Source organism: Penicillium digitatum, chromosome 1, assembly GCF_016767815.1.
Source record: "Penicillium digitatum chromosome 1, complete sequence".
NCBI lineage: Eukaryota > Fungi > Ascomycota > Eurotiomycetes > Eurotiales > Aspergillaceae > Penicillium > Penicillium digitatum.
Window position 1 is genome coordinate 5,372,569 of NC_089384.1, and position 25,503 is coordinate 5,398,071.

Here is a 25,503-nt window from a genome sequence, read left to right on the forward strand (position 1 = left end):
GGTTCTTCAATTTCTCTATGTACAATACATTTGCCCGTATCAGCACTAATTTCAATCTTGGAGCACTTCAATGCCGCGACCTTGTGCGTTCTCAACCCGAAAAAAAAAATTTAGAGAAACTCAGTGCCAATCTGTATACCGTGGGTCCCCGGGTCAAAACGCCAATCCCAACGAATAGAGATCAAGAAAAAAAAACCCCCTCGAGTGAAGAAAAGACAAAGGCAATCAGTCATGACGTGACAAGAAAAAAAAAAAAAAAAAAAAAGAGAACTCCCCTGATCTGTGCTGCGGGATATAGGGCAAAACGTGAACTGGAAAAATTAGATCGACAAACAACTATGAACGAAGAAATTAGTATCTCCGTAGAGACGTAAATGACAGATGGATGGCAAAAAGAGGAAAGTTACCCTGGAGCCAACCAGGGGTTACCTTGTATAAAAAAGGGCGTGGGAAAAGGAGGGTCGGTTGTTAGCATCGTGAGATGGCCTTGATACAGATAAGGCTGTCATCATGATGCTACTGAATAGAACATTATCGTATTAATCCCAATTGTTGTTGGTCAAATTTTAGGGAACAAAGTGCTCATCTAGGCGGTGTCACCCCCGTGGCATATGCAACAGGAGAAATGGTGGATGTAGGTGTCTTGCCCGCCGTTGGAGTCGAGACCGAGGAACGCTTGGATAGAACAGCTACCTTCTTTCGGACAGACGCGAGGCGGCCACGCATACTGGATACAACTGGTTCAATGTGTGAGTTTGGGGTCAGTTTGATGGATGGATTGAGAGAGGACTGACGTTTGGCAACGACCTGCCGATCCTCCACCTGCAGCTCTTCCAAAATGACCTTGTCGCCAGGTTGCCGTTCGACGTTGCTGCCGGGCGGGGATCGCGTTCCATCGTCCTCAAGCACAGCTTCAAGCATGCGAATCGCAGTGACATATGTGATCTCACAGTTGGCAAGATCTTCGCCAGTTAATTCATTGATGGCAGCCGCCCGGCTCATCTCAAGTGCGCGGTCGTACATCAGCCTCTCTGCCGTGACACCAGGGCTCACCACTACATCGGCTGTTGAGCTTGAGCCGGCGGCGGAGCCATGAGAATGGTTATCCGGATGGCTAGGATGATCGGGTGGCAATCGCCGTTGCCCTTCGATGAGTTTTAAGCGCACAAATTCGGCTTTTTCGATGACCTCATTGAAACGACTGCGCACCCATTGAACAACGTAGTTGATTCGAGTACCGGCAACTGCGCTCATGCTGTCTTTGGTAGGAGACTCTCCATAGATTTCTTCTCGGTTCTTACGCGACCACCAAGCACCCGCGATGTCCATTGACTTCGCAAGCAACGATAAAGCCTTGACATATAGTACCAAAGCTTCCTCGGATAACGTAACAATGGCATCGACTGTCAGGCCATCATCCGAATCGGCAGAGTCTGGTTCAATGTTTGTATCCATAGGTCTCGTAGATGGGTCAGTTGGTGCCGAAGGCGCTAGCGGGATCAGCTGCTTATATTTGACCTCGGCAAATCCAAAGACGACATCACTACGCGTAGCACATTCCTCGATTGCCTGGACTGCCTTGAAATCTTCTTCAACCGTTGCGTTGGGTTTAGAGCCGTCTCCGGTGATCAAAAGGCTAGAATGTGCAGGAGGATAGGCGGGGAAAGGGTTGTAGGCTAGAGGCGGAGATCGCCCCCCTTTGGTGATGGCAAGGGGAGGAGAGAAGCCCATTCCGAATAGACGACCGCTGGCCATGTTGAGTGCTTTCGAGATTGCTGAGGTCGCCGACGTCGAACTTTGACCATAACGTCGCTCGTAGGAATGTTGGCGCTGGTGTACGGAATCTGCTCGCGAACGACCCGAGACAACCTGCATGGCTTTGGTCGCATTGGCATACGGAGAAGATGGTGACACTGTAGGTATCGCCTGGGTTGTTGCGCGACGGCTCCCGGCACCAGTTTGTCCTGGTCGAGAAAGACCGCCTTGAAGGCGTGGGCTATGAGCCAGTTCATCTGCAAAGGCGTTGACCTCCACAGCCCGCTTCTCAACCACAACATAATCTCTCTCAAATGCCACTTCTTGTGCAGCACGGTCCCGTGCCTCCTGGGCACGGGCTGTTGAGTCACTCACTCTGGGAGAGCCAGTGTAGGTATTCCGATTCCTCTGCCGATCCATGGCCGCGGTAGTGGCGTTGCGATCAATGAGCTCCTGGCGTCCCGGAGCAGTAGCAAGGCTGACAGGAACAGGCCGTTGAGGAGGTGTACCTCCCGGTTGATGATCCCTGGCAATTCCTGAAGCAGGTCGGTCGGCGCTTCCCACGCGGCGTACATGCGTAGCGGTCGGCGGCGTTCCGGACTTTAGACGCGGTGCAACAGGTCTTTGACCGAGAGGATATGCAATCTTATCCTCAGGTCCCGTATCATAAGGAGATTCTTCAGCTTTTGCGACAAGCTGCCTTGGCTGTGGCGATCGTGGTGGCTCTGGGGCGTCATCAGCCACCAAGCCAGGAATCGGGTCATTAATCACATTGTTATTGAAGAACTCGGGGAAGTTCAATCGCTCCATTGGGTTCCGTTTCAGCAGACCTCGAATTAGCCTTTTGATATCGTCTGAGGCGGGATTTTCTTCAGGAAAGCGGATTCGGTCTTCTCCTTTCTCAATCTTTCGCAACAACTCGACATGATTTGTGGCCCGGAACGGGGGTCGGCCCACCACCATCTCGTAGAGCACAGTGCCTACTGACCACAAGTCGGCCTTGGCATCATACTTCTCATACCGGAGAATCTCGGGTGCCATGTACAGCGGGGACCCACAAAGGGTCTCTGCAAGTGAAGTGGCGGGTAGAGATCGGGCGAAGCCGAAATCTGCGATTTTGAGCATGGGAAGGGACTCAAGCCCCGTCGTGGGCTCATAAGAGTCATCGTTGCCTTTATATGGAATCACGTGAGCATTGCCACTCCGATAAGACGAAGGTGAGGGACACAACAAGAGATTCTGTGGTTTGATATCTCGATGGATGAGGTTTCGGTCTCGAAGGAATTTCAGTGCGCTGGAAAGTTGTTTGAGGAAGTGCCGGGTAACCACCTCATTGAGCGATGCGCCCGGTGCATTTGGATATTTGGCAATCATATCCCGAGTGTATTTATGTGATCCAAGGGTATCTCGGCGCTTTATGAACAGCGACAGATCCCCTAACGCACAGTACTCCATAACCAAGTGAATGTGAGATGTTGATTCATGGCAGTCAATCAGGGCCACAATATGTGGGTGCTGAAGGCCCTTGAGGATATCGATCTCGGAAGAAAGGTTTTCTTTGAGCTTTTTGTTGAGCTTCGACAAGTTCACGGACTTGATTGCTACATAGGTTTTCGTTTTCTGGGTGATAGAAACCGATTAGCATCCATCACTCCACATATTATGAGACAAGGTATGACTCACTGTATGGACACCCTGATAGACCGTCGCGAAGCTGCCTCGCCCGATCTCATCGAGCCGCGTATAGCGACCGATGGACATTTCTGGACGGGAGGGCTCGCGTGATCTCCTCGAATGTTGAGACGCCATAACGGCGGTGGGCACGCCAATGCCTGTTCTGTCTCCGATAGGCCCTTGCTGGGGGGAGGAGGGGGAAACAATGATACAGTCACACCCCAGCAACCACAACTACCTCAGCAGCAGCAATGAAAACGGTTGAGTCGAGAGGCCCATCAGGGGAGCTATGGAAAGGATGACGCTGCCTCCGGGATGCCTGGAAGGACGTGGAACTGCCGGGAGAATGGGTCTGGGAAAGTAATGTGAATGGGTGCCGTGGAACTAGACCGGTGAACTCGGGTAGATTATAAGAGATGATGTCGATTTAGATGATGTATTAAGGAAGCAGACACAAGTTGATCCAAAACACTTAAAGCGGTGAAAGGTGTGATGCAGAATAGCCAAAATGGCGGAGGTTAGGAGATTAGGAGATTCGAGTATAATATGGAGAGAATCAGAAATCTAAGGAGGCAAAATGACAGCCTTCATGAAAGAGCAAGATGATGTGATGGTGGAAGCGGGAAGAGAACCCCAAGACCCAAGGTACTCCACGATTGGGAGGGGGGTGACCCAACGATAACGAGTGACAAGCGGCGATGATCGCGTAAGGCGGTCAGAAGAGCGGAGATGGTCTGGAGTCCCGATACGATGAAAACGTATGAAGAAGTCTAAGTAAAATGATAGATGAGAACTAAATGATATAAGAAATGAAGGAAGGATCGAAATTATGGGAAATGCAGGATAAATTCCTATTTAAAGCACCAGGAGCCGGCGAAGAAGTCCAAATCGCAGCGATCTATGTCATGTGCTTATCGATTAGATAAGGCCGAGATCGGCAAGGCGGATACCCAGATCGCCAGTATCCCTGTTACAATACACTAGAGAATTGGGGGCGAGGAATAAATACGTTTTGTGTGGGGTTATTAGTGCCTAGGCTCTTTCAAGGGTCCGCTCTAAATGTCATCCCCAATCTTTCCGCGTCTTCCTGGAAATGCTCGGAAATTGCAAGGTAGGTGACGGATCATAAAACACGATGAAACTGTACGGTGACGGAAGCTTATCTGCAGCCTATGAGTCCCAGTCACAGCGCATCGGTTGGTCGAATTGAGGAAAGGGGGGGAAACTAGGCAAGGCAGATATGCAATGACGCGCCGCTAGTATAGGCATTCAATAAATAGTATCTAGTTGAGTAGTCGAGGTAAATCTATACATCCTCGAACTATGTACCCCACTATACTAAACAAATGCCGCAGGGATATGATAGGCAGATAATCACACGGAAACCTCCGAGCAAAAAGGAAAGAAAACCAGGGGAAGAAACAAAAGGCGAACAAGTCGCGTATCTATACATATCAACGTGGCACATCAAACGCCAAGACCCCGCACCAGCAGCCATAACACCACTGGGACCACAACGTTGTCATTGCAGCCAGTAAGGATCGCCTCGGTGGCGCTCGTCCCAGCTGCCGCCAGAACCGCCTTGAGCAAAGTCCAGGCCCAGAAGTGAGTTGGGAAAGCTGCGCCTTCTGCTGATTCGATCCCAGACACAGGCCACCCACCGAGCACCAACCAGGCACGAACCGCGATCAGCCCGCAGGTCACCGCTACGACAAAAGCGATGCTGCCTTCAAGTGATTTGCCGCCACCCCAGAACCATTTCAGTCGACCGTACCGCCGGCCAACGAGAGATGCGGCCGCATCGCCCATGCCAACACAGATGACTCCGCTCACCATGCTCACATCTCGTGACGAGATCTCCCAACCAGCCCATGGGCCTAGGCCAGTCCGAGGAAGATCGGAAAGTGACAGCCAAAGGGGAATCGAACATCCTATTAATAAAAAGATGTGTGAGATGATGACTGGTCCACGGTGATCACGGCCATCAACATATGGGGCCAGGAAATAGGTGAGTGGCCGCGAAATCGGAGGAAGTTGGGACGCGCGGAACAGGTCCAATAGAAGGAAGATGGAGAGAACCAAGGTTAGCGCCATAGCGCAGAAGGCTGGATCCACAAATATAGCAGGAAGGAACATAACCACCATCATACCGTGGAAAACCTTGCGGCGCGTATCAACCTCGGCAACAGGGCTGAGCTTAATCACAATGGCTAGGCCCGTTATCAGTACCATCACGCAGTAGCCACTGAGTAGTAGACGAGTGGTGGCAGCCCCAAAAGTAACCTGGCGAATGTGTTCGATCGATCCGAGGAAGCAGGATGCACTCATTATATCGGTATCAGGGCGAGGTGGCAGTTCAATCCAGTACTCAAGGTTCAACATAAGGACCCAAAAGCGAATCTTCGAGACATTTCCCAACAAGTAGCCTAAAGCCCAACCAAACGGATCCTGACCTTGCAGTGCGCGCTCTGCCACGTACTTTCGGATAGGCACAAGAATAATAACCAGGGACAGAATGTAGACGCAAAATGCGAACAGCCATTTGCGCACCTGCGCCTGAGCTGAAGTGAGCGAGAGGAAGGAGGCCAGACCAGGACCCATCATTTTCTTGCGTCTACCACCAGGGGTAGTGCGGATATGTTCCTCGCGAACAGCTTCGTCGAAGGTAGATATGGTATGGCGTCGTCGATGCACAACGCGAGCATGCTGTTGGAAAATCTCTTCCGTCGTAACCTTGTCAACTGCAGATACCGGCTCTGCCGGCGGGCGGGAGGAGCGACTCCCCCTTACGGTCTTAGTCTTGCGCGGCCTTGAGAACGACAACCCATTGGGCCCATCACTGTCCGACGAAGCATCGTCCGATGGTACGTGTCCCGTTCTACTCAACTTCTCACAAAGTCGATGGTCGATCATGTTCAGGAATTTGCGGGGAGATTGCGAACCATGCGGGGCGCGGCGGAATTTCCAGCTAGGGATTCTAGCCAAAGAAACCTCCCAACGCAGTATATGTCGACAAGAAGCAAACAAACACATGCCTCCAAGCCATAGTAAGGCTTTGAGGATCTCCATTTGAGGAGAGGCCGCAAACAAGTACAAGTTGATCAAAGCAGTTGTCAAAAGCTGCAGCTCAGCGGGAAGAATGCTAGTCGTCAACAAAAAGTCTAAAGTGGGTATCAACGCTTGATGCAAAGGGAAAAGAAGGTTTAGAGATTCCGCGTCGAGCCCGCGAAGTGTCAATGGTTTGGGCACTGTATGGTCCAAGGTGAAATGCTCGGCGACGAGAATGGGAATCATAGAAATCATCCAATGGATAGTATTGAGTCCATTGGTCCAGTTCTGGAACGGTATAACAGGCGTTGGTAAAGAGGACAGACTGAGGATTATGTTAGGCATGATTAGTGGTGGAACATGGTTCGACAGCGACAACGAAACGAAGAGGGGAATAAGGATCGGATAGAGAAGTGGAGCCGGATCGAAGCTTGAGGGTAGTGAGAAGTATGTCCGTTTCGTAGACCAGATGCGCCAAATGCGCCAGCTTCGGCCCTGTGATGCACGAACAATCAGCGGATAGGCAGCATAGAGACCCAAGACCACGAGGCCATGAGCAGCAATCTCTACAAATCAATTAGCGCATTCTAAGTTTTTGGTAGCAATGCCAGTCTCCTACATACCCTTCCGCCATTCCCAAGCCAAAGAGCGCGCCCCGTCTTGATACAAGACCACGCCACCCACAGACAGCAGAAGCGCAGCCTCCAACAGCCGCCGAAGAACCTCAACCCGTCTCTGGCGTCTGAACCTCAATCTCTCCTCAAAGGCCTCTTCTTTGAGTTCCTCCTCCGAGCTTCGCCGCGACGTCCGCACAAACGATGGCCATGGTTGCAAGCTCGGCAGCCAGTCATCGAGGTCAGTGGGACCAAGTACTCCAGATCGTAGGCCTTTTCGAGGATGGAGCGGCGGGGCGGGTAAGCCCCTTAAAATACCAGTGCTTTCATCATCTGCATCCGTGCCACTGTCGCTGGTTGTTCGCGAGGACCTGGAGTAGGAGGAAGGCGGGTGGAGGCGGTCGCCGCGTTCGGAGGGAGTGTTTGATCCGAGGCGCTGGCTTCTATGGTATGGATGAGGGGAGCGATTGAATAATCGGAGTTCTTCGGCGAACGCTTCGGCGCTCGGAGGTGTGATGGTGCGAGGCGTCGCTTCTTGTTCTTCTTTCCACGGCGAACTCATGGCGCCATGCTTATGTCGATGAGTACGTCATGTCGGGGTGGGATAGTGATGTAAGGTATGGAGAGGATGATAGCCCTCTGGAAGAGAGCAGAATACGTGACAATTTAGTTCCTTTTATGTTAGATGTCAAAAAATATTGAGAACGTGGCAGAGAGAGAACGACTCTGTTATCTTTCCTGAATGCGGAAGGGATTTTGCCCATCACATGCGAGCGGACAGTGCGCCGTACTTCAACATCCAACGATCTCTGACCTCTAAACACTATTGATTTTGATCTTCGCTCAAATCGAGTAAATTTTTTTTTTTGTTAAATGGTTCCTAACCGAGCTGCTGCAAGACCACGCCTGCACTCAACCTTCGTCCTTCTCGCCCCCAAATCGATCTGCACGGCACAACCTGTCCTGGCCACAAGGCTTCAGGCACTGAGTGGGTGGTGTATAACACTGCCTGAGACAGTGTGGAATCTCGACAGTGAGCCTCTTTCACTGATCTCAATATTTGCTTCAATGCATCGTCTGACGAACCCGCGTCGATCTCGATATTGATATACTTGTATTGGCTGTCCATGGTGGTGGCTAATGTCCCTCCTTTAATGTCCAACTTGACCTGCTCACATCGGCCTCCCAGCCCTTGCCATTCAATATCACTTCCTCGTGGCAGTTCGTCCACTTGGACAGCTAAGAATGGTGGAATGGATGTGTGAGACTCAACAAGAACAGTAAACTTGGGCAGACTTGGCACAGGGGCATCGTTCAGCTCCTCTGTGCGACGGCCATATTTGATATCCCACGCATCCAGCTGCGGGCCATCATCATCATCCTCGTCTTCATTGTCAGGCAAAGCATGCATTCTTTCCCAGAGGCGCCATGCCACTTGCGCCTGGGTATTAGCGTGTTCTCCGCGAGCCAAGAAGGCCACCGCTCCGAGCCACCAGTTTACCTGCATCGCTTCACCAATTCTCCAAAGGTGCTGAAGGGCCAGTACGGCTCGAAGACGGTAGTTTTCAACCCACGAATCGGTCCCCTTCACATGCGCCAATTCCATAGAACCAGGATCTAAAGGAATCTGGCCAGCAATGTACACGAGTCTGCTAACATTCTGCAGTGGAACCGACAACGCTTGGGAATATGGTCCAATATTTGCCGGGGCCCAGTACGACCTGGACTGAACATGCAGGCCCTGGCGCCGGTCCCTCGCACCCAGGTCAACCACGAATGTGACCATCACCTTGACGTTGGAAGGGAGTCGGTCCCCGCATGCCACTGTAACTCGCGCGGGAGGATTGGGTTTATTGAATAGAGTGACGTAGATATCATTCATTGATCCAAAGTCGGCCATTGAATCTAGCAGCACCGTAGCGAAAACAATGTCGTCTGTTGATCGGGTACCCGACTTGGGGTGAGCAAAGGACTTGAGCACTCGCTTGACCTTGTCTGCAATCCCTTTCATTTGGACTCCTGCCCTGGGACCAGCCTCGGGCGCAACAAGATTCGAAATAGTCCACGTGGAACCAGACAGCCGATGCACCGGCTCACAGACAGGCCAATCCGGCGACCGAGCAGTACTGGTCATCGCCCGCGATTTCAAATCATCAAGCGACCCAGAAACATTCAATGCAGACCCCAGAGCACCCTCGAAAGCTGCATCTAGCAGCCCGGGCCTCCTTATATCACTCGGCACAATCCCATCGCCAATCTCCCACGCACTCTTGGGTGTACACCTCGCTCCCCTCAACCTAACAAACGCAACACCTCCCTCCCCAACCTTCTCCTCCCGACTACCAACCTCAATCCTCTGCTTCCACAAGAAACCAGGTCCATCCAGCGCAAGCGTCTCATACTCCCCACCCTCGCCCAGCACCGCACCACGAATATCTTCCGCAGCCGCGAACCTACTCATAGCCTTCACAAGATACCTTCGCATCATGCGGCCATCACTCCCAGCACCCGATACATTTTCCCACAGGAAGCCCTCATCCAGACCGCCGGAGGCGACCTTGAGAATACGAGCATCGCATCTAGCAGCTGCCATATCCTCCAAGAGCCCCGCCTGGCTTATTGCCAGAGTATCGGCCGATCTGGCCGCGGGGGCAGGGAGAGATGGATACATCCATAACCAAGCGAGGGGTGTCAGGCCCAGACGGTAAGCGACATTCTCGATTCGCGTGCGCTGGTATGTAGAGAGAATAGCGCCTGCAGAGACTGCGTTTGCTTCTGGATGGGCCTGTTTTATGCGGTTGAGGAGCGGGACGAGGGATTCTGTCTCGTCTGTATCGGTTGATTTGGTTCCGTAGATGCGGGATGTATCAACTGCGCCGCCTGTGATGGGTTGGCGGTAGAGGGGGATTTGGAGGGCTGTTTCGTAAAGAGGGATTATGCTGTGCCCGATGGTTTGGTACATGAAGCTATCGATGTCTTCTTCTTCGTCACATTTGGGTTGGTTTGGATTTGTGTTTGTGGGTTTGTTCTGCGGTTTTGGGTAAAGGTTGGCCAATGCGACCACTTTGTGGCCGTTGCGGATGCAGTGGAGGATTGAGTAGAGGGAGTCTTTTCCGCCGGAAATCAGGGCGATCACGTTGAGCCCTGGGTTTGGAGATTGTGCTGTAGACATGACAACTGTTTGCCCAGGTCTGAGAGTCTAAGTTCTCTTTTTTTCGCAAAAATGTTGCTGAATATTGGGTTCGGGTGATGGGGGGGGGGGGGGGGGGGGGGGGGGGGTACTTTTTTACCGTCCCCACCTTTTGCCCGGGTAAGTTTCCAAGGTTATCGTTAATCGATAGAGCGATAAGATCAGGATGTTTTAAGTATTTCACTACTACATGACATTTGGATTGAGTTAGGGGACTAGAAGCAGAAATAGAAAGAAGACTTAAAGTCCTAATTCTTAACTTCTCTACTTTGCTTCTCAGGAAATTTAACCAGGAAAGAGAGTAGTTAGATTATGCTTGCAAGCGGTGGGCATGTGAACTACCATATCGAGTTAATTTTGCCCTTTTTGGTTTAGCGTCCCAGCATGGCGTCACGTAACCTCGCCCTCTCAGCCTCTTCTCTCCTTCTTCCCGTCCTTTCAACTCCTCTATCTTGTACTCATCGTTTTGCCTGTGCAATTTCACTCGCTTAATTGGACATCCCATCCTCCCTATTTACCCCCACCATCCCCTTTGTTTCTTTTCCTTGATTATAACGATGAGAGTTTCGAAGAGACTGGCGTGTTTCTGCGCATAGTAAAACATAGGGGATCGAAACCAATCGAGGTGCGTTCTTCTATAAACATGGTGAAGCCAATGAACAGAAATATCACTAGTCGAGTGGGTATCAACCCCGCATTTTTCTATGAAACTATAAGCAAACTAGAGACGAAGAAGCTCCTGGCATCCTTGGCAAAGACCCGTCTCGAATTCATGCTTACCATGCTATTTAACAATATGACTAGGAGGAATGTTCGTGGAATCAATGTCCTTGTGTAGCATGTTGAAAAGGGCTTCTAATTGTTTTCTATCTGACTTTCCTAGTGGCCCGCCTAGAGTCGGAAAGACCTTCACGGTTGAGGTAACTACAAAGTAATTCAAGCTATCTCTTCCCATTCCATGAGGATAGTAAATTCTACACAGGGGCTTACTGGCCTGTTTACATATCGGCCGGTGGGCTTTTGGTCGATCAGAGCGATTTCAGTACCCTTGAGCAACAACATGAAATGGTCTTTTTAAAGATTGCCGTATACTTAAAAGCTGTGCGTACCTTTTCATGAGACAGACGCGTTTATGGAGCAGTGCACATTTGACCAAGATACGCACAATCACCTCGTGACCATCTTCCTCCGAAAGCTAGAATATTCTCGGGGTATCTTGCTCCTCGGAACGAATCGAATGATACAGGTTAACGAGGTTTTTTCCAAGTCCTGTCCATCTGATCATCAAATTCGAGGGTCTAACAAGGACTTTCTGCTAAGAGATCCGGAAAACTCGATTGACCAAAGCTCGCAAAATTGAAGGACCTGCCATCATTGATAGAGCGTCGTGTCTCAAAGAAACAATGACCCGGCCGCTACGTTCTAATGTGCCGAAGCACATGATGAGGATACAAACCTTCACGTCTTTTAGCAATTGGCCAGTGCCACTATCGCGGGAACGTACAGGCTTGCGCACTAGCAAAGAACGGTTGACACGTCAAACCTTGAAAGGATTGAACGAATTAGATCAGTCCTATATCTCTTCTATTCCTACATCTATCATTGAACTTTACATCACTGGCTCTTGAAGCTAACTTCATTATTCGCTCGAAAGTCCAAACGTTGGGTTGTCTACATGAATTGTTTTCATGGCTTTGATGGCTATTGCCTCTTCACTGCCCATACAGGGCATCTACAGCAAAAATGCAAATTAAACACAGAGAACCAAGCTTCGATATGGTGGAGTCAAATTGGGGTGGTCCAATTTGGTCTGGAGCCGAAAAAGAAAAAAATCAAAAATAACAAGCCTATATAAGAAGAATTCTGGAACGTCCCAACTAAAAAAAAAGACAGGGATCGAAGACACCAGCTGGGAGATGTTGGCATGAGAAAGTGTGAGTTTAATCATAGATTAACCAGTGAACGCAACGGAGTCGTCCGTGTCACATATACAAACTGATAACTGCAACCAGGAAGTCTATCAACAGTTTCTATCTGCTTGTTCTGCTTGTAGGCTTGTCTATTGCAGCTCCGGCGGCCTCTGCCGATCCGAGTGTATTGGTCCCAACATGATGCTTTACAAGAGTTAGTGTAGTACGGGCTTGCTGATCTCCTTGTAGTTGCTGAAAGCAAACGATCGAGTGATGAGACGGCCAAACCTTTGCAACGGATTTGAAGTTATGTAAGATCTACTCGCTCAATGATTATGGGTGTGACAATATGCTAGCATCTCCAAGTCAAGCAAACCCCGAAAAGAATCCCAGAGCCAGCTCCAAGACGAAAGCTAAAAACAGACACTGTTCCTGGAATTCTTCCAAGTAGATTGACGGACGATCATTGGGAGTCGTGGCTTTTTCCCTCTTGAGCCTGGCCTTAGCCCTGGTAACACAGGCGAAAGACTGAAAAGAGCGTGGGAGAAGCATGGTATCATGTTTTGTCTTATATTGAATACATCATATGCTGACACGTCCCAGGTAAAACAGACAACATGCTTTCCTTGCCTTGGGCCTTTCTCTGCAGCTTCTGGTGCGAAATCATCGCTGATGCCCTTTCCCGGTGTGTGTATGATTGGGTTCAATTGTGCCCTCCCATTCATGACCACGGAGGTTTGGGTTTATGTAGAGGACCCGATCACACTGAAGAGCGCCGCCTTTCTGGAAGGTTAGGATCGAGCGGTGAGGCATGTTCATTGTGGGATAGACTAGAGTGCACGTGACCAAATGTCAAGGCATTGACAGAGTGAACCTCAAGCGAATTTGAAATGGGAGGAGGATGAAACTAGCGAAGTTCGTAGTAACGAGAAAAACTTTATGATTACTATAGCGGACTGAGAAGCACAGGACTCAGTCGAATCCACATTCTGTATAAATAGATTTGACGGTCTGTTTTAAATCTAATGAAGCATACGTACTCGTATTTATTTAAAATTTACGTTATTAACGCGCGTTTAGACTAAAGTATCAATAAAGACGACGCTAGTATCAACCGTAGTCTTCTTTTAATTAGTGATAATGCAAAATGGGCTAGGTGGGAGGCATAGGGCGTAGGTGCTATAGGGGTAACCAGGGACTAAGATTAGTATTCAAGATCTTAATTCAGAAGAAATCCAACGTACGGGCTTAGATGAGGATAGATAGAGCGAATGTGATGGTAGGAGGACCCTAAAAGGGGAGCGAGAAGTATCTTACCGGGCCGGGTGTTGGGGGGTATAGTTGCTGTAAAGGAGAGCCATCGTGAGTGGAAATGAGAACTTGCCGAGGCCCAGCGCCAAGATCAGCCTTGATGGGTGACTAAGGACGCTTGGCAGGTGAACCAGAGTGTCGGGGAGGTTACGAAGGGCACCAGAAGCTATCATTTTCGGCATCATTCTCATAGGTCCTTATATTCCATATGTAATTTGATGCATTTAAATCACCATCTAGAGATGTGATCTAGAACTAACACAAAGGAGCAATGCAACACAAGAAGGGGTATGAAGTGATGGGCAGGGAAAAATAGATGTCAATTAACTTATACACGGATGTGACCAGCACAAAGAAGCAGACAAAAAACAAAAGTTAACAAAATTGTTACATCGAATAGGCAAGAACAAGCATGAACGAAACGGTAGAAGAAGAAAAAAGAAACAGAAATGAAAATGATAAAAAAAAAGTCACAAGAAGTGAAATAAACAGGAGGTACACGGAGGGAAACCCCAAAGGTTCGAAATGTGAGGCACATTGCTCACGCCGAATGTGCTCGTCCAGGAGTGATTGGGGAAAACAAGAGAAACAAAAGGAAAAAAAGGAAAAAAAAAGAGAAAACCAAAGTGACAAAGGAAATAATTTCACCCAGCACCGCCAAAGACAGATGCCAGCACTTTACATGTCGTTTTTTTTTTTTTTTTTTTTTCTTCCTGGACTCTTCTGCGCCCATGTACCTTCACCAAATGAACCTTTCGAGGCCATCCCAGCCTGTGTATGTGTCCCCGTGCGATATGTCAAAACGCTGAAAAATAAAAAAGGAACACCATTTTGCTGTGCACCGATGATCCAGTTTCCGACACCTGTATAAATGCCCGGACGCCAAACCCAATCAAGACCAAATGTGGCCGAGCTTCCAATCAAAGACTCCGACCGAAGAATGTATGTATTATATATGCAGTGGGGAAGTCTCCTGGTCTCGTTAAAGAAAAATCATGAAACGCAAAGTCCTTTAGGACAAGTCACGCTTGCGCTTCTTCGCCGCTCGGCGATCCACGGAGGGAGCACCGGTGACTTCAGTCGACCGGGCAGCCTCGTACATGACTTGGCCAAGGGCACCTGCGTCATGTTGATCATCGAATGAGACAGAACCAGCATCGCTTGCATCTAGGACTCCCATGACAATAGAGCCACCACCGTGGGTTCGGGCGTGCTGGGCAAGGTTGTCACTGCGGGAGAACTTCTTGCCACACTCGTTGCACTCGAACGGCTTGTCCTGAGTGTGAAGAGAGCGGTAGTGGCGCTTGAGGTGTTCCTGACGACGGAAGCGACGTGAGCACAAAGTGCAGACGAAGGTCTTGGATGGATCCTCAGTCAAAGACTGCTTGCGACCCCGGCGGTTGACTGAGATGGGAGCCGACTCGGAGTCATCCACTGATCCATCATCAGAGCAGCAGTCGCCAGAAGACTCGCAGGCGGCCAGCGCCTTTGCTTCAGCCTCTTCCTCGGCAATCTTTCGGGACTTGCGGCTGCTACGCTTCTTGGTCTTGGGTACTTCGATGTGTTCCTCCTCGCTCTCAACCTGAGGCTGGGCAGTCTGGGTCCACTCGAAGGATGGCAAGCCACTGTGCATGAAAGTCTCGGAGTCATCCGAGTCTTCAAGGCTGTGCTCGCTCAGGAATCCATCATCCTCTACTGAATAGGCGTGCATACGCTGGCGCTTACCACCCACATAGATGGCATTGGCGGCAGGATGGAACTCCACCAGACGGTTCAGCTCATCATCAGAGTCGAGGTCTGAGAAGCTGTCAAAAGTCGGCAGCGAGCTGAGAGGGTCCTGGGTCGAGGAGCTGAAAGAAGGAGATGGGTTCTCGTTGACGGGGAGCGTCACGGATGCACTGCCAACAACGGCACGAGGCTCATCCTCCTCGCATGAGAGATTCGGTAGAGGAGGGAGATCCTGTGCGTGAGCATGGACACAAGGCTCCACGGTGAGCTGGCGGGGGTCACAGAAAGACTGGCTAGACCCAAGAATTTGTGAGGCAAGAATGTCGGTGGGCACGGGTGAGGGGGAGGGGGAAAGCGAGGGGCAGGAGGTTGCAGACAGAAGGTCTGAGCCGTGGATGTGAGTAAGAGAAGGTGGATGAATGAAGACTGCATGATAATTAGCCTTTTGCCCTTGCTTTCCAATATCCATCTTTCTTATCAAAGTGTGATTCAAAAACTCCCCCCCCCCAAAAAAAAACTTACCAGGCGTCATCGGAGGCGAGTCGGAGCGCGCCCACTCCGGTGTGGCCAGGATTTCCTGGTGGACATCGGTCTCGCATCCTTCCTTGACACCCTCCACCTTGTCGAAGGTGAAGAATGTGTCATGAATCGGGGTTGGTAGCGCGCCATGGGCAGAGGGAGGACTGCTGATGGTGCTTCCTGAGGCGGACAGTGGAGGAGTCGAAGGGAACGAGTACAAATCGTGACCAATAAACCGAGTGTCCAAGGGCATCAAGCCGGGCGAACCCTGCTGCACGATGATAGTGGGCTTCATTTGCGAGGGCTGGGGAGAGGAGATTGGTGTCAAGCTCATGGTAGCTCCTCGGAAGGCATTTGTGGTGGCCATCTGGTGCATATTCATCATGGGCTGGGGGGAGTAGAGTGGTTGCTCTTGTCCATACTGCAGATGGCTGTAGTATGGGATGTCTGATTGATAGTGACCTTGCTGCCTCTGTGATGAGTCGGGGTAGTATGCGAATTGCTGTCCCACCGAGGTCGGTGCCATGGTATACGGTGAGTCCATTGTGAGTACTGCTGTGCCATGAGTTAGAAACCAATCCAGAACTGAGTAGAGATGTTGGATCTACATACCTGGAGGGAGATTGAAAGTCCAATTGAAATGTTTGTCCGTTGTGTATTAGTAGGATTATAGCTGATTCAAGTCCGAATGAATGAATGGACTGGCAATTAAGTGTGAATAGGTGAGGATGAATGAGTGTGTCGAAAAAGGAAGGACAGGTTCTGGGAACCGGGAGACGGGGTACTTGAGGAAGGAGAGTGATATAGAGCAGAGAGGATCCCAAATAAATCTAGTCAGGATAACCCCAACCCCAAAATAGTCAACCAAAAAAAGGACTTAGAGAGAGTGTGAGTAGAAGAATAATAGACAGCGGGGAAAATAAAATAATGAAGAGACAATTGAGCGAAGGATAGCAGGTTGCGGTGGATAAATGAGTGATCTGCTACTATTTTCTACTTGCCGGGTCACTAGTTTAGGTGTGGGCCAGGAACCGGGTGCTTTTTTTTGGGATTTTTGGGATTTTTTTTTTTTATTTAATTTGTCTCAAGAATTTTGGATTAAAGAGAAATAATCAAAAAAAAATTTATTCGGATTATTAGATTAATAGAATTATAGAATTATAGAATTAACCAAAATATACAGAATAGAAATTATGGGCCAGTCCGGGGGATTGGGAAAGACACTGGGTGCACATCAAGTGCTCAGTCCCGTCAGAAGAGACCAATCGTATTGATTGAGGGGGTTTAGTGCCCTCCCGGAGTGGGGACATAGGAACATTGAGTTAAATAATACGGAGGATTCTATTTTATCTCTTTTAATTCTCTCCAAAACAGTACTTTTGGTTTCGGTCCACCCCCAAAAAGAGTATGGCGTTATATACACAGGTGTACTACGTGCTCCGTACCCTTAGATACCTAGATACCTCGATGTGTACGGAGGACGGAGTACTCCGTCCCACCCCCATACCATTTGACTATAGACATTTGAACAGGGCAGTGTTTACACTGTGACCTTGGAACTTACTGCGCATGTGTTTAATAGCAAAACTGATTAGACCTCGAGACATTCTAAAATTTGAGGTGTGGCCACGAGGGGCACGACCATTGGGCGATGTGATGGTGACAGCGGCAATCACTTGCTCAATTAGTCTTATCAACGCAAGGTCGGACAAATGAGAGAGAGGCCTTTAACCCAGACGGTCTGCTTTTTTGTTGCTTTTTCGAAGGCCAATAGCCTGAAAGAATCCGGCCCCACGCAACCCGTCCGGTACGTACTACGTACCCCCGTAGTATCCTAGGTACCTTGTAAAGCTTCTAATCCTTGGACTGAAATTACCTATAACATATGTTGTACAGGATCCGAAAATTGCCTCGACCATTTTCCCTTCTAGAGGGCATAGCGATCATCAGGTGGAAACTTAAGACCACAGGATAGACCGCCAATCAATTGCCAGTTTGGGCTGCACATCCCAAGTCGCTCAGGACGTGCCGATCAGGCTACTAACGGTGGCGACCACCGTACAACCATCTTCGATCATGAAACGGTCGGCATTGGCTGTCCAGTGCTTACTATGTGCATTCCTACCTGGCCAATTTTCACATGCTCCAGGCCGTTCCTCGGTGGGCTCATTACTGAGGAACAAAATCAGTGGCGTTGAAAATTTCATCACTTCATCTCACGCGCATTCACATTAAAGATCAAATGGAGCGTAACGGTCGTGGTTCTCAGCTTGGGGGTTCGGTATGTACGTGGGTTGCCACATGGGTCCTATAGTGCAAGCGAACACCGCATTTCTTCCCGGTCGCTGTAAGGGCTCTGCCATGGCCCATCCAAACAAATCTCATATTGTACACGTCAATGGCATCAAAGGTCAATAGTATCTAGGCAAAGCAAAATGATCCAAACTCCAACCCCCCCCCCCCCCAAAAAAAAAAACCAAAATTCCAGTTTATGTGTGCGGCCTACTGCAGGAACCAGCTGTGGGGGCAAAATCACGCAGGCAACCTCCGTCCAGAGACCACGCTTATTGGGCACTTGGCTCTCTCAGCAAACGGCAAGGCTCAGATGCAGTTTCCTTTGAAGTTCAAATCATCGAGGGGCTTCCTCTGTACTCCATACCGGAGAGGTGGTTCTGGTTGCCCTAGATTCATTGGAGTTCTCAGACTACGGAGTACCTAAACCCCTGTTCGGGAACAGAGTAAGACTGAGATTGGTGCTTACAATATAAATTTGTGGTCCAAATTCCAGTTAGTGAGAGAGACGGAGTACTTGTTATTAGGTCTCACCTATGATGCATCTAATTGGGTCACGGGTCTAACCATGGTCGCCAAGTGATGTGTTCCGATTGCAGGGTGATGTGATAGACCTTGTCGTCTCACTGACCTAACCTGTAGATCCGGGGGACGGTACGCTTAGTATATGTATGTCAGTGCACTACGTACCTCGGACGTAGGCGTCAGAATTGCAAGGGCATGTGTTGTCTGTGACCGATCTCAAGGTTGGAAACTGGGAAGCATAAGCAGATGCAGATGCAGATGCAGATGCAGATGCATAATCCGACACATCGACTCACACAGCCCAATGACATACAGTGGCCACGCAAGCGAGATCCAGTTTTATTCTTCCCAGGTCGTGACACTTTCTCTATGTTGTACATTCCATATGAACTGTCCACCAAAATCAAATCGTCCAAAGTTTCTGATTCACATTCTGGAAATCTTTAATCTCCAAGAGATCCCATTCTCTTTCCCTAGAGTCCACCAGAAAAACAAAAAAAGTACTTCGTCCCATCCTGGTACTTCATGAAGGTCGACCCGGAGTGTTCTCCTGTGTAATTGGCCAGTTCTAAAGATAGTGCGCACCTCCAATTGGCTACTAATCCGTTCATAGGCAAAGCGTCGGCGCCAGCGGAGACTTGTCATTATCCGCTGCCAATGAGAAACATATAAACCATACCAAAGTGGACTTGGGGGAAATTGAGGAGAGTCACTGATAGATATTCATTACCTTCTACTCTACTCCATACAAACGATAGTCTACGGTTAGGTCTCCGTACTCCGTACTCCGTACAAAGTACAGAGACACTGGAGACACTGGAGACACTGGAGACACCCGGTTTTCCGGGCCTCGAGTGTTTCCTTGCTGGGTATAGATAATTCCCATGGATTTGGAGAGGGTCCTGCATGGAAGGCTGTCAAATCCTTCTTCGAGAAATCCTCATGTCCACTTTCTAATCTTGAAGCTAACTGCCTAGTAACCTTCCATCACCGACTTTCTTTGTTCTGTGGGCTTACTGGGCTCAGAATCTCGCCTTGGCATTTGCGACTATGGATTTAAGTTGCGATGATCAAAATCCTTGCCGCCGTTGTCGCACAGACGAATCGACTTTTTTTTTTTTTTTTGCTTTTGCTAAGCCCACGGGCTCATTGCCAATGCTTAGTGAAACAGAAGCCGGAAGTCAAAAAGCCAGGGACTATTGAAGTCCGCCCTTTCCTGGTCGTCAGGATTACTCTGGAGCTCCAACAGCTCCAAGTTCAGGACCCTCTCAAAGAGCTTCGACCGAGAGTGTTCCCGAAATTAATAAATTATAATTAAAAAGAAAGAAAGGCTGTACACAGGATTAAAAAAAAACAAGCTACTTCTAAATGACTTCTACCAACGGCCCTTCTAGCCTCGAAGCCAACTCTTCGAAAGAGTGGAGAACATGGAGATGAACAGCGGGTGGGCAGTGTCTAGTTTCCAACCAAAGGCCGCGGAAGGTCTTCCAAGGAAGCCGGACCCCCCCCCCCCCCCCCTCCCCTTCCCCCTCCCCCTCCTAAGTGGCTCTTAAATGGAGACCCTCATGGATGAAATGAACGCAGTACGATTTACGGTGTGCACTCTTCTTGATCGAGAGAAAAAGAGGGGAATCAAGCAAACCAAAGAGGCAATTTCATTAATATTGACCTACTTAGGCCAAAACCAAGTCACTGGCCTAGCAATGATCACAGAATTGACCGTGCGGGTTGAAAAAAAAAATAAAAAATCAAATCATCCAACTGGTTACGAGCATCTTCCTAGTTCCCCGACGAATCATTGTCGACTGCTGGCGGTTAACTATGGGGATGTCTGTGAGAGCTCTCCGTCTGCGATGCGCGAAACCGTTTGGCGATCACCATGCCCGTGTCCGAGCTTGAGCCCTGACATCCAAAGGTGACCAGTCTATCTGTCATGGTTAACCCCAGATGATGTATATATATATATGCATAGCATGGAATTAGTCTTTTCCTGGGGGTCGAGACCGACACAGCCCGCAGCAAGGGCTCAGGTTTGCATCTCGCGATAGGGACGGGAGTTATGTGCCGTTGGGATCTCCCATGCAGCAGTGGATTTTAGCAAAAACGTCCTGGTCCACTAGGATTCACCGCATAGTCGTATATTCTACACATCCAAACCCACAATTTGCTATTTGCAATCCACAAGGCAAAGATAATAAAATGAATCAAACGCACCTATCAACGCCACAAGGATCCAGAGTGGGTTGGGATACATCAGAAGAGGTTAGATTCAATATTTCGTGAAATGTCACAAAGAGATGTGGATCGCAGATCCGCAAGGAATTCACGGCCCTCTGTTCTGCGTTTGCGTCTCTGTCAACGGCTCTTAGCGGAAGACGTACAGGGATTAGATCACCATCACCTACTCCGTGTAGCCATAAAACTCTTTTTAAAATGATTCATACGGGACCGCCGAGGCTTTGGATCAAGGCGAAATGAAAAAAAGATTGGTATCTTTATGTTGCATGAGGAGTGCACCCAGTATTCCGTACATCGTATGTTGTGGGCTGTTTAGTATAGAACAGGAAGTACGGAGTACTGTATCCCCAATCATGCCATGAAACCAAAAACTAAAATTATATATATATTAAGAAAAAAGCTTTTGGGAGGAGGGGGGGGGGGGGGGGGTTTTTTCCGAAGCCCCCATTATTATCATATTATACTCCGTACTGTCCGCACCTCGGGTCCCCATTAATGGAGGCCGACAGACGGAGTAGTCGCTCACACATCTCGACCGCTACGGAGTTGGGCTATCGCAGTCCGAAACCACCGGGGGTACCAGCCTTGGAGCGCTTGAAATTACAAGCACTATAAAGTGGGCAGGAACTATTCCAATTCCAGTTCGCCTAATTCCCATTCCAATAACGCAAGGACCCTGAATTATAACCGTTGGCCCCATGTGGACGCTAAAGACGGCGAAGGAACAAATCCAGCCGCGGCGCCGCATGTCGCTAAGAACAAAGAAGCTAAAGCCGATGACAGTTACCTCGATGGAACAGTAGCCAGACTTTCCGACCTATGCAGATCTCCAAATCCCCCCCCCCCCCCCTCTCTCTCAAGCCGACTCAGGAATGGACATGTGGGGGGAACGAAATGTAGTGGGTTTGCTGTACTCCGTATAGAGTAATACTCTGGAAATTTCATTTGGTGTTTTAGATTCTCAATTAATTGTGTCTATATGGAGTCCGGATTACAGATAATATAGTCAGGATAACTTTGTCAGGCACTTCCGCACATTGACAAGGCTAAAATCTGAAACACAGTCCTACTCACTGGTATCTGGGTAGAACGGCTAGGGAACACGCGTTTTCTGAGGCTGCTATTGGCGCTAGTGTGCGCCGGGTGTCTTAGCTTCATGGTTTATTTTATTTTATTTTATTTTTCTTTTTCGGGGTTTTTTTTTTGGACCCAGTTTCGAGTTTCGAGAATGGATCCTACTTTGGGCGTGGGATTATTGTCGATGGTCGCGTTTTTGGGCGGAGCCTATACTTTGCACATTGCGGTGTACTTCTCTCTTCTGGACTGGCTTCCAGGTTTGAGAAGCACTGGCCTCAATTTGGCCCGTTCGGGGAATTTGCTAGAATGAGTAGCAGACCGTTAGAAGAGAAGGTGAGGAACGGAAATTGCTAATATTTCCCGAACACCAAATTAATTAGCTGTTAATACCTCAATATACCTCCAGGGTAATAGGGAGGCAGATTCCCGGTTAGGAAAGATGAGTCTTAATTGGGAAGTATGAGGTCTTTTCTACTCCGGACGCCTCACTCCAATCTCACCATCTCACCATCTCACCATCTTACCAACTTACCATCTTATCATCTTATCATCTTACCATCTTACCATCTCACTCTCTCGCTCCCTGGAATGGATTTTGACCAAATTGAACGGCTTTTTGTCGGTCATGTGGCTTGAGTTCGGTCTCATGCGACCGTTGCGCCAGATTTCCATAGAGTCATACAACACCGGGTACTTTGCCACACAGCAATTTTAGCTATACTCGGGACTCCGTGAGCCAAACATGTGCGACACTGCCACCACCTGGCACAGATGGTTTTGCGCACGGAACGCCACTCACGGAACGCCACTCGTACATGGACGTTTCTAAAGAAAAGAAATTTCCTTCCCAAGGTCCTCGTCGGAGCGCAAAACTTGCGTTACATTGACAAGACCTCCAAAGTGCGGGGGGAACTCCCAGTTCCACGTCGCACAACCACGGTTGACGATGAAGCGTTCCGGGTAAATCCTTGTCTTTCTCATCGGGTGTCTTGGACGCCCCGCAACAGTGTGAACCTCTGGTATTGCATTCGTCTTCAACCCGTCTATGCGGGTATGGAGTACGGAGTACATTGAAAGGAAAGTAAAATGGTCAGTCTGGCTCATTCAATTGACCAGAACTAATTTGGATCACGAAACTTCGACTATCGACAAAAAAAAACACTAGCCGTCAAGGTGGCGTGCTAGGCCTGTGTTTCAGAAATGTTCCTCGGCATCCGCAAAAATAGCCCTCCGGACTCCAGAGTGATATCGCGATCTCAGGTCTAAAGTTTCAAGGACCTTGTATAACTGGTTATCGGACCTGAGACATTAAACCCAGTAGGGTATCTAGACCCTTGATCTGATCATCGAAAAGGTAAAAAACCGAGTAAACCCGGAATAACCTCCAATTGATCAGCGCGGACTATCGCTCGTAACTTGCTCTGTAGAGCCCTGCAAGTACGGCACGTGCTGGATGGAGTACAGAGTAGTACTGATCATGAAATTGACTACCCAAACTATAACCGATGCTAACGGACAAGAACGTGGAATGCAGGGTTTGTTTCAGGTAAGATCTGCTGTGCATCGAGTTCGTGGTCCACTTGGGGTTACCAGCTTCACTGTACTTTGGTTCCTCATTCATTTCCAAACTCGGAAGGCTCGCCCTCACACTTTTATCAGGTCAAGTGAGAAACTAAAGATGGCCAACGAAAATTTCGCGACGTTCTCAGCTGATCCGGAGAAATCTCCTGCCGCGATCTACACAGAGTTTGTGAAGCTTTGAACTACGACCTCGGAAGAAACCTACCTATTGTTGTATACAACTCACAACATAAAAGAATCGGCTCTAGTCCGTGAACAGTTATCTCCACTTTCCATTGAGGGCATAGATCGGCTTGCAGCCCGCAGATTAGATAAAAATGTGGACAAATTAGAACAAGCAAGCTTCGATCGAAGGATTTTGAACTCGGCAGGATCCTGCGACAAGAGAATATTATATTGAATGCGGAGATAAACTACCCAGCCCATGGAAATGTGCATTAGGGCATCGGACTCGAGTCCACCCGGACCGGGGGCCTCACCAACCGGATTAGCTTGCTGGATTTCCAGTCCTGCCCAAATTCCCGTGGGACCATCTCCATAACACCTGACCCCAATATCAAAAAGAACGATTCTTTGGCTCAGATCCCATTACTGCAAAATCTTCCGTAGATCGTACATTTTTACCCAATTATCGGGTTTCCCGAGAGACACAGTGGGGTCAAAAACCAGTTAGCTCTTTCGTACTCCGTACAGACCATCTTTTTGGCCCTGGGATCTCTGGTACGAATGGGGGCGTGCAAAGGCTCCCGAGGTCCAAAATGGTGAAAGGATGCGATGTCCCGAGCCCTATCTGATCTTATCTTGCACGGTTTCCCTGGTACTGAGGTCAATGTGTGTTCATCCGGCGGAGAATTCCCAATGAGGCCTAGCAGGATGTCGTATGTGGCTTCATGGTTGTAGAAAACCATTCCACATTTCCCGAAGATGATCATGTAGCTAGTTCGTATGTCGCGCAAACCTTCTCCAACATCGCGCTATCCCCAAACATCTGTCCCCACCCAAATCACCAGAAATCATCGACGAACAAGATCAATCTAGCGTGTACGGAGTAAATCATGCGGATTATGCAGAATGCACTCCACGGCTTTTCTATGGGGAACCGTATCTAGCTCGGGGAGGTGCGGTTCGGCAACGATTTTCGTCCCTAGGCTATCATTCTCATGATCAACAACTGGCTTCATTTCCCATCCTATTTAGCGCGAGGCTCAAAACCAAAAAAGTGGTTCTTTCCATCGTTCAACCCAGCCCGTGCCAACACGAGCAGATCATCTTCCCGCGCAGTATCTTGTACGTAACTGATTTCACGGATTTTCTTCGGTCTAGCTGATAGCCATGACTCGGCGCTGAGAGACAAGTCCACTGTTCTCCGCACACGCTGACTCTCTTTGCGGTCCAGTGAGAGTGTAGAGAGTTCAACGCAGCGCCATCGATGGCTTTAGAGCTGGTTCTGGATCTACGGGCTGAAACCACAGCCGAAGCTAAGATGAAACTTGACGCAGCAACCCTCCCGCGGCGGGCATGTTTAGCGAGACCGTTCGAGGTGAGACCTCTCTTTCCGTGAGAGGGCAATCCACCGACAAGCCGATGTCTTGCTCTATCTTGTCTCTGCTGTCCAGCGTCTGGCCAGCGCGAATAGGGCCCAGTCTCAATCGCAGCTGAAGACACGCCACCGGCAGTGGGGACATGGTCTGAATGGCGTGCGTTACTAGCAGCAAAACACTGAACGGTGTGCATATCGAGGCGGGCTAGAGCGGGTCTCAATCCCTTGTGCAAAACTTTGATTCCAAACGTGGTACCGTCAGCGATAGCTAGGTACCTTGCGCAACACAGAGCAGAACTAATTCCTACCCTCATCCACATTTCAGATTGAACAAACCTCTTCATGTCAGGTCCACACACGTGCCACCATGCGGTACCCATCCTCTATCCACCCAAGACAAGAGAACCCGCAATCAACCTTGGGTCGAGGAAATATCACCACGGAGTCCGATAATCCCGAATCGTGGATGGCGATCAGGCAATACAGTATAGTGTATACTCC

General features: G+C 49.2%; 4 protein-coding genes across 4 annotated transcripts; all 4 read right to left on the reverse strand.

The window, feature by feature from the left end:
* Positions 1-582: 582 nt before the first annotated feature.
* Pdw03_4191 (Serine/threonine protein kinase (Pdd7p), putative) lies at positions 583-3,564 on the reverse strand (the record flags this gene model as incomplete). Its single annotated transcript, XM_066100684.1, has 3 exons — positions 583-737; positions 795-3,375; positions 3,439-3,564. 3 exons carry the CDS (start codon positions 3,562-3,564, stop codon positions 583-585), a joined length of 2,862 nt encoding a protein of 953 aa, XP_065956084.1.
* Positions 3,565-4,896: 1,332 nt separating this feature from the next.
* Pdw03_4192 (Phosphatidate cytidylyltransferase, putative) lies at positions 4,897-7,653 on the reverse strand (the record flags this gene model as incomplete). Its single annotated transcript, XM_014675923.2, has 2 exons — positions 4,897-7,043; positions 7,101-7,653. 2 exons carry the CDS (start codon positions 7,651-7,653, stop codon positions 4,897-4,899), a joined length of 2,700 nt encoding a protein of 899 aa, XP_014531409.2.
* A 318-nt stretch (positions 7,654-7,971) lies between these two features.
* Positions 7,972-10,263, reverse strand: Pdw03_4193 (Endoribonuclease L-PSP/chorismate mutase-like; the record flags this gene model as incomplete). The annotated part of the gene is made up of 1 exon (XM_066100685.1): positions 7,972-10,263. The coding sequence occupies one exon, from the start codon at positions 10,261-10,263 to the stop codon at positions 7,972-7,974; it is 2,292 nt and encodes a 763-aa protein (XP_065956085.1).
* A 4,251-nt stretch (positions 10,264-14,514) lies between these two features.
* On the reverse strand, positions 14,515-17,356 carry Pdw03_4194 (Zinc finger, C2H2; the record flags this gene model as incomplete). Its single annotated transcript, XM_066100686.1, has 5 exons — positions 14,515-15,656; positions 15,753-16,196; positions 16,261-16,304; positions 16,362-16,422; positions 17,314-17,356. The coding sequence occupies 5 exons, from the start codon at positions 17,354-17,356 to the stop codon at positions 14,515-14,517; spliced, it is 1,734 nt and encodes a 577-aa protein (XP_065956086.1).
* Between the last annotated feature and the right edge of the window lie 8,147 nt (positions 17,357-25,503).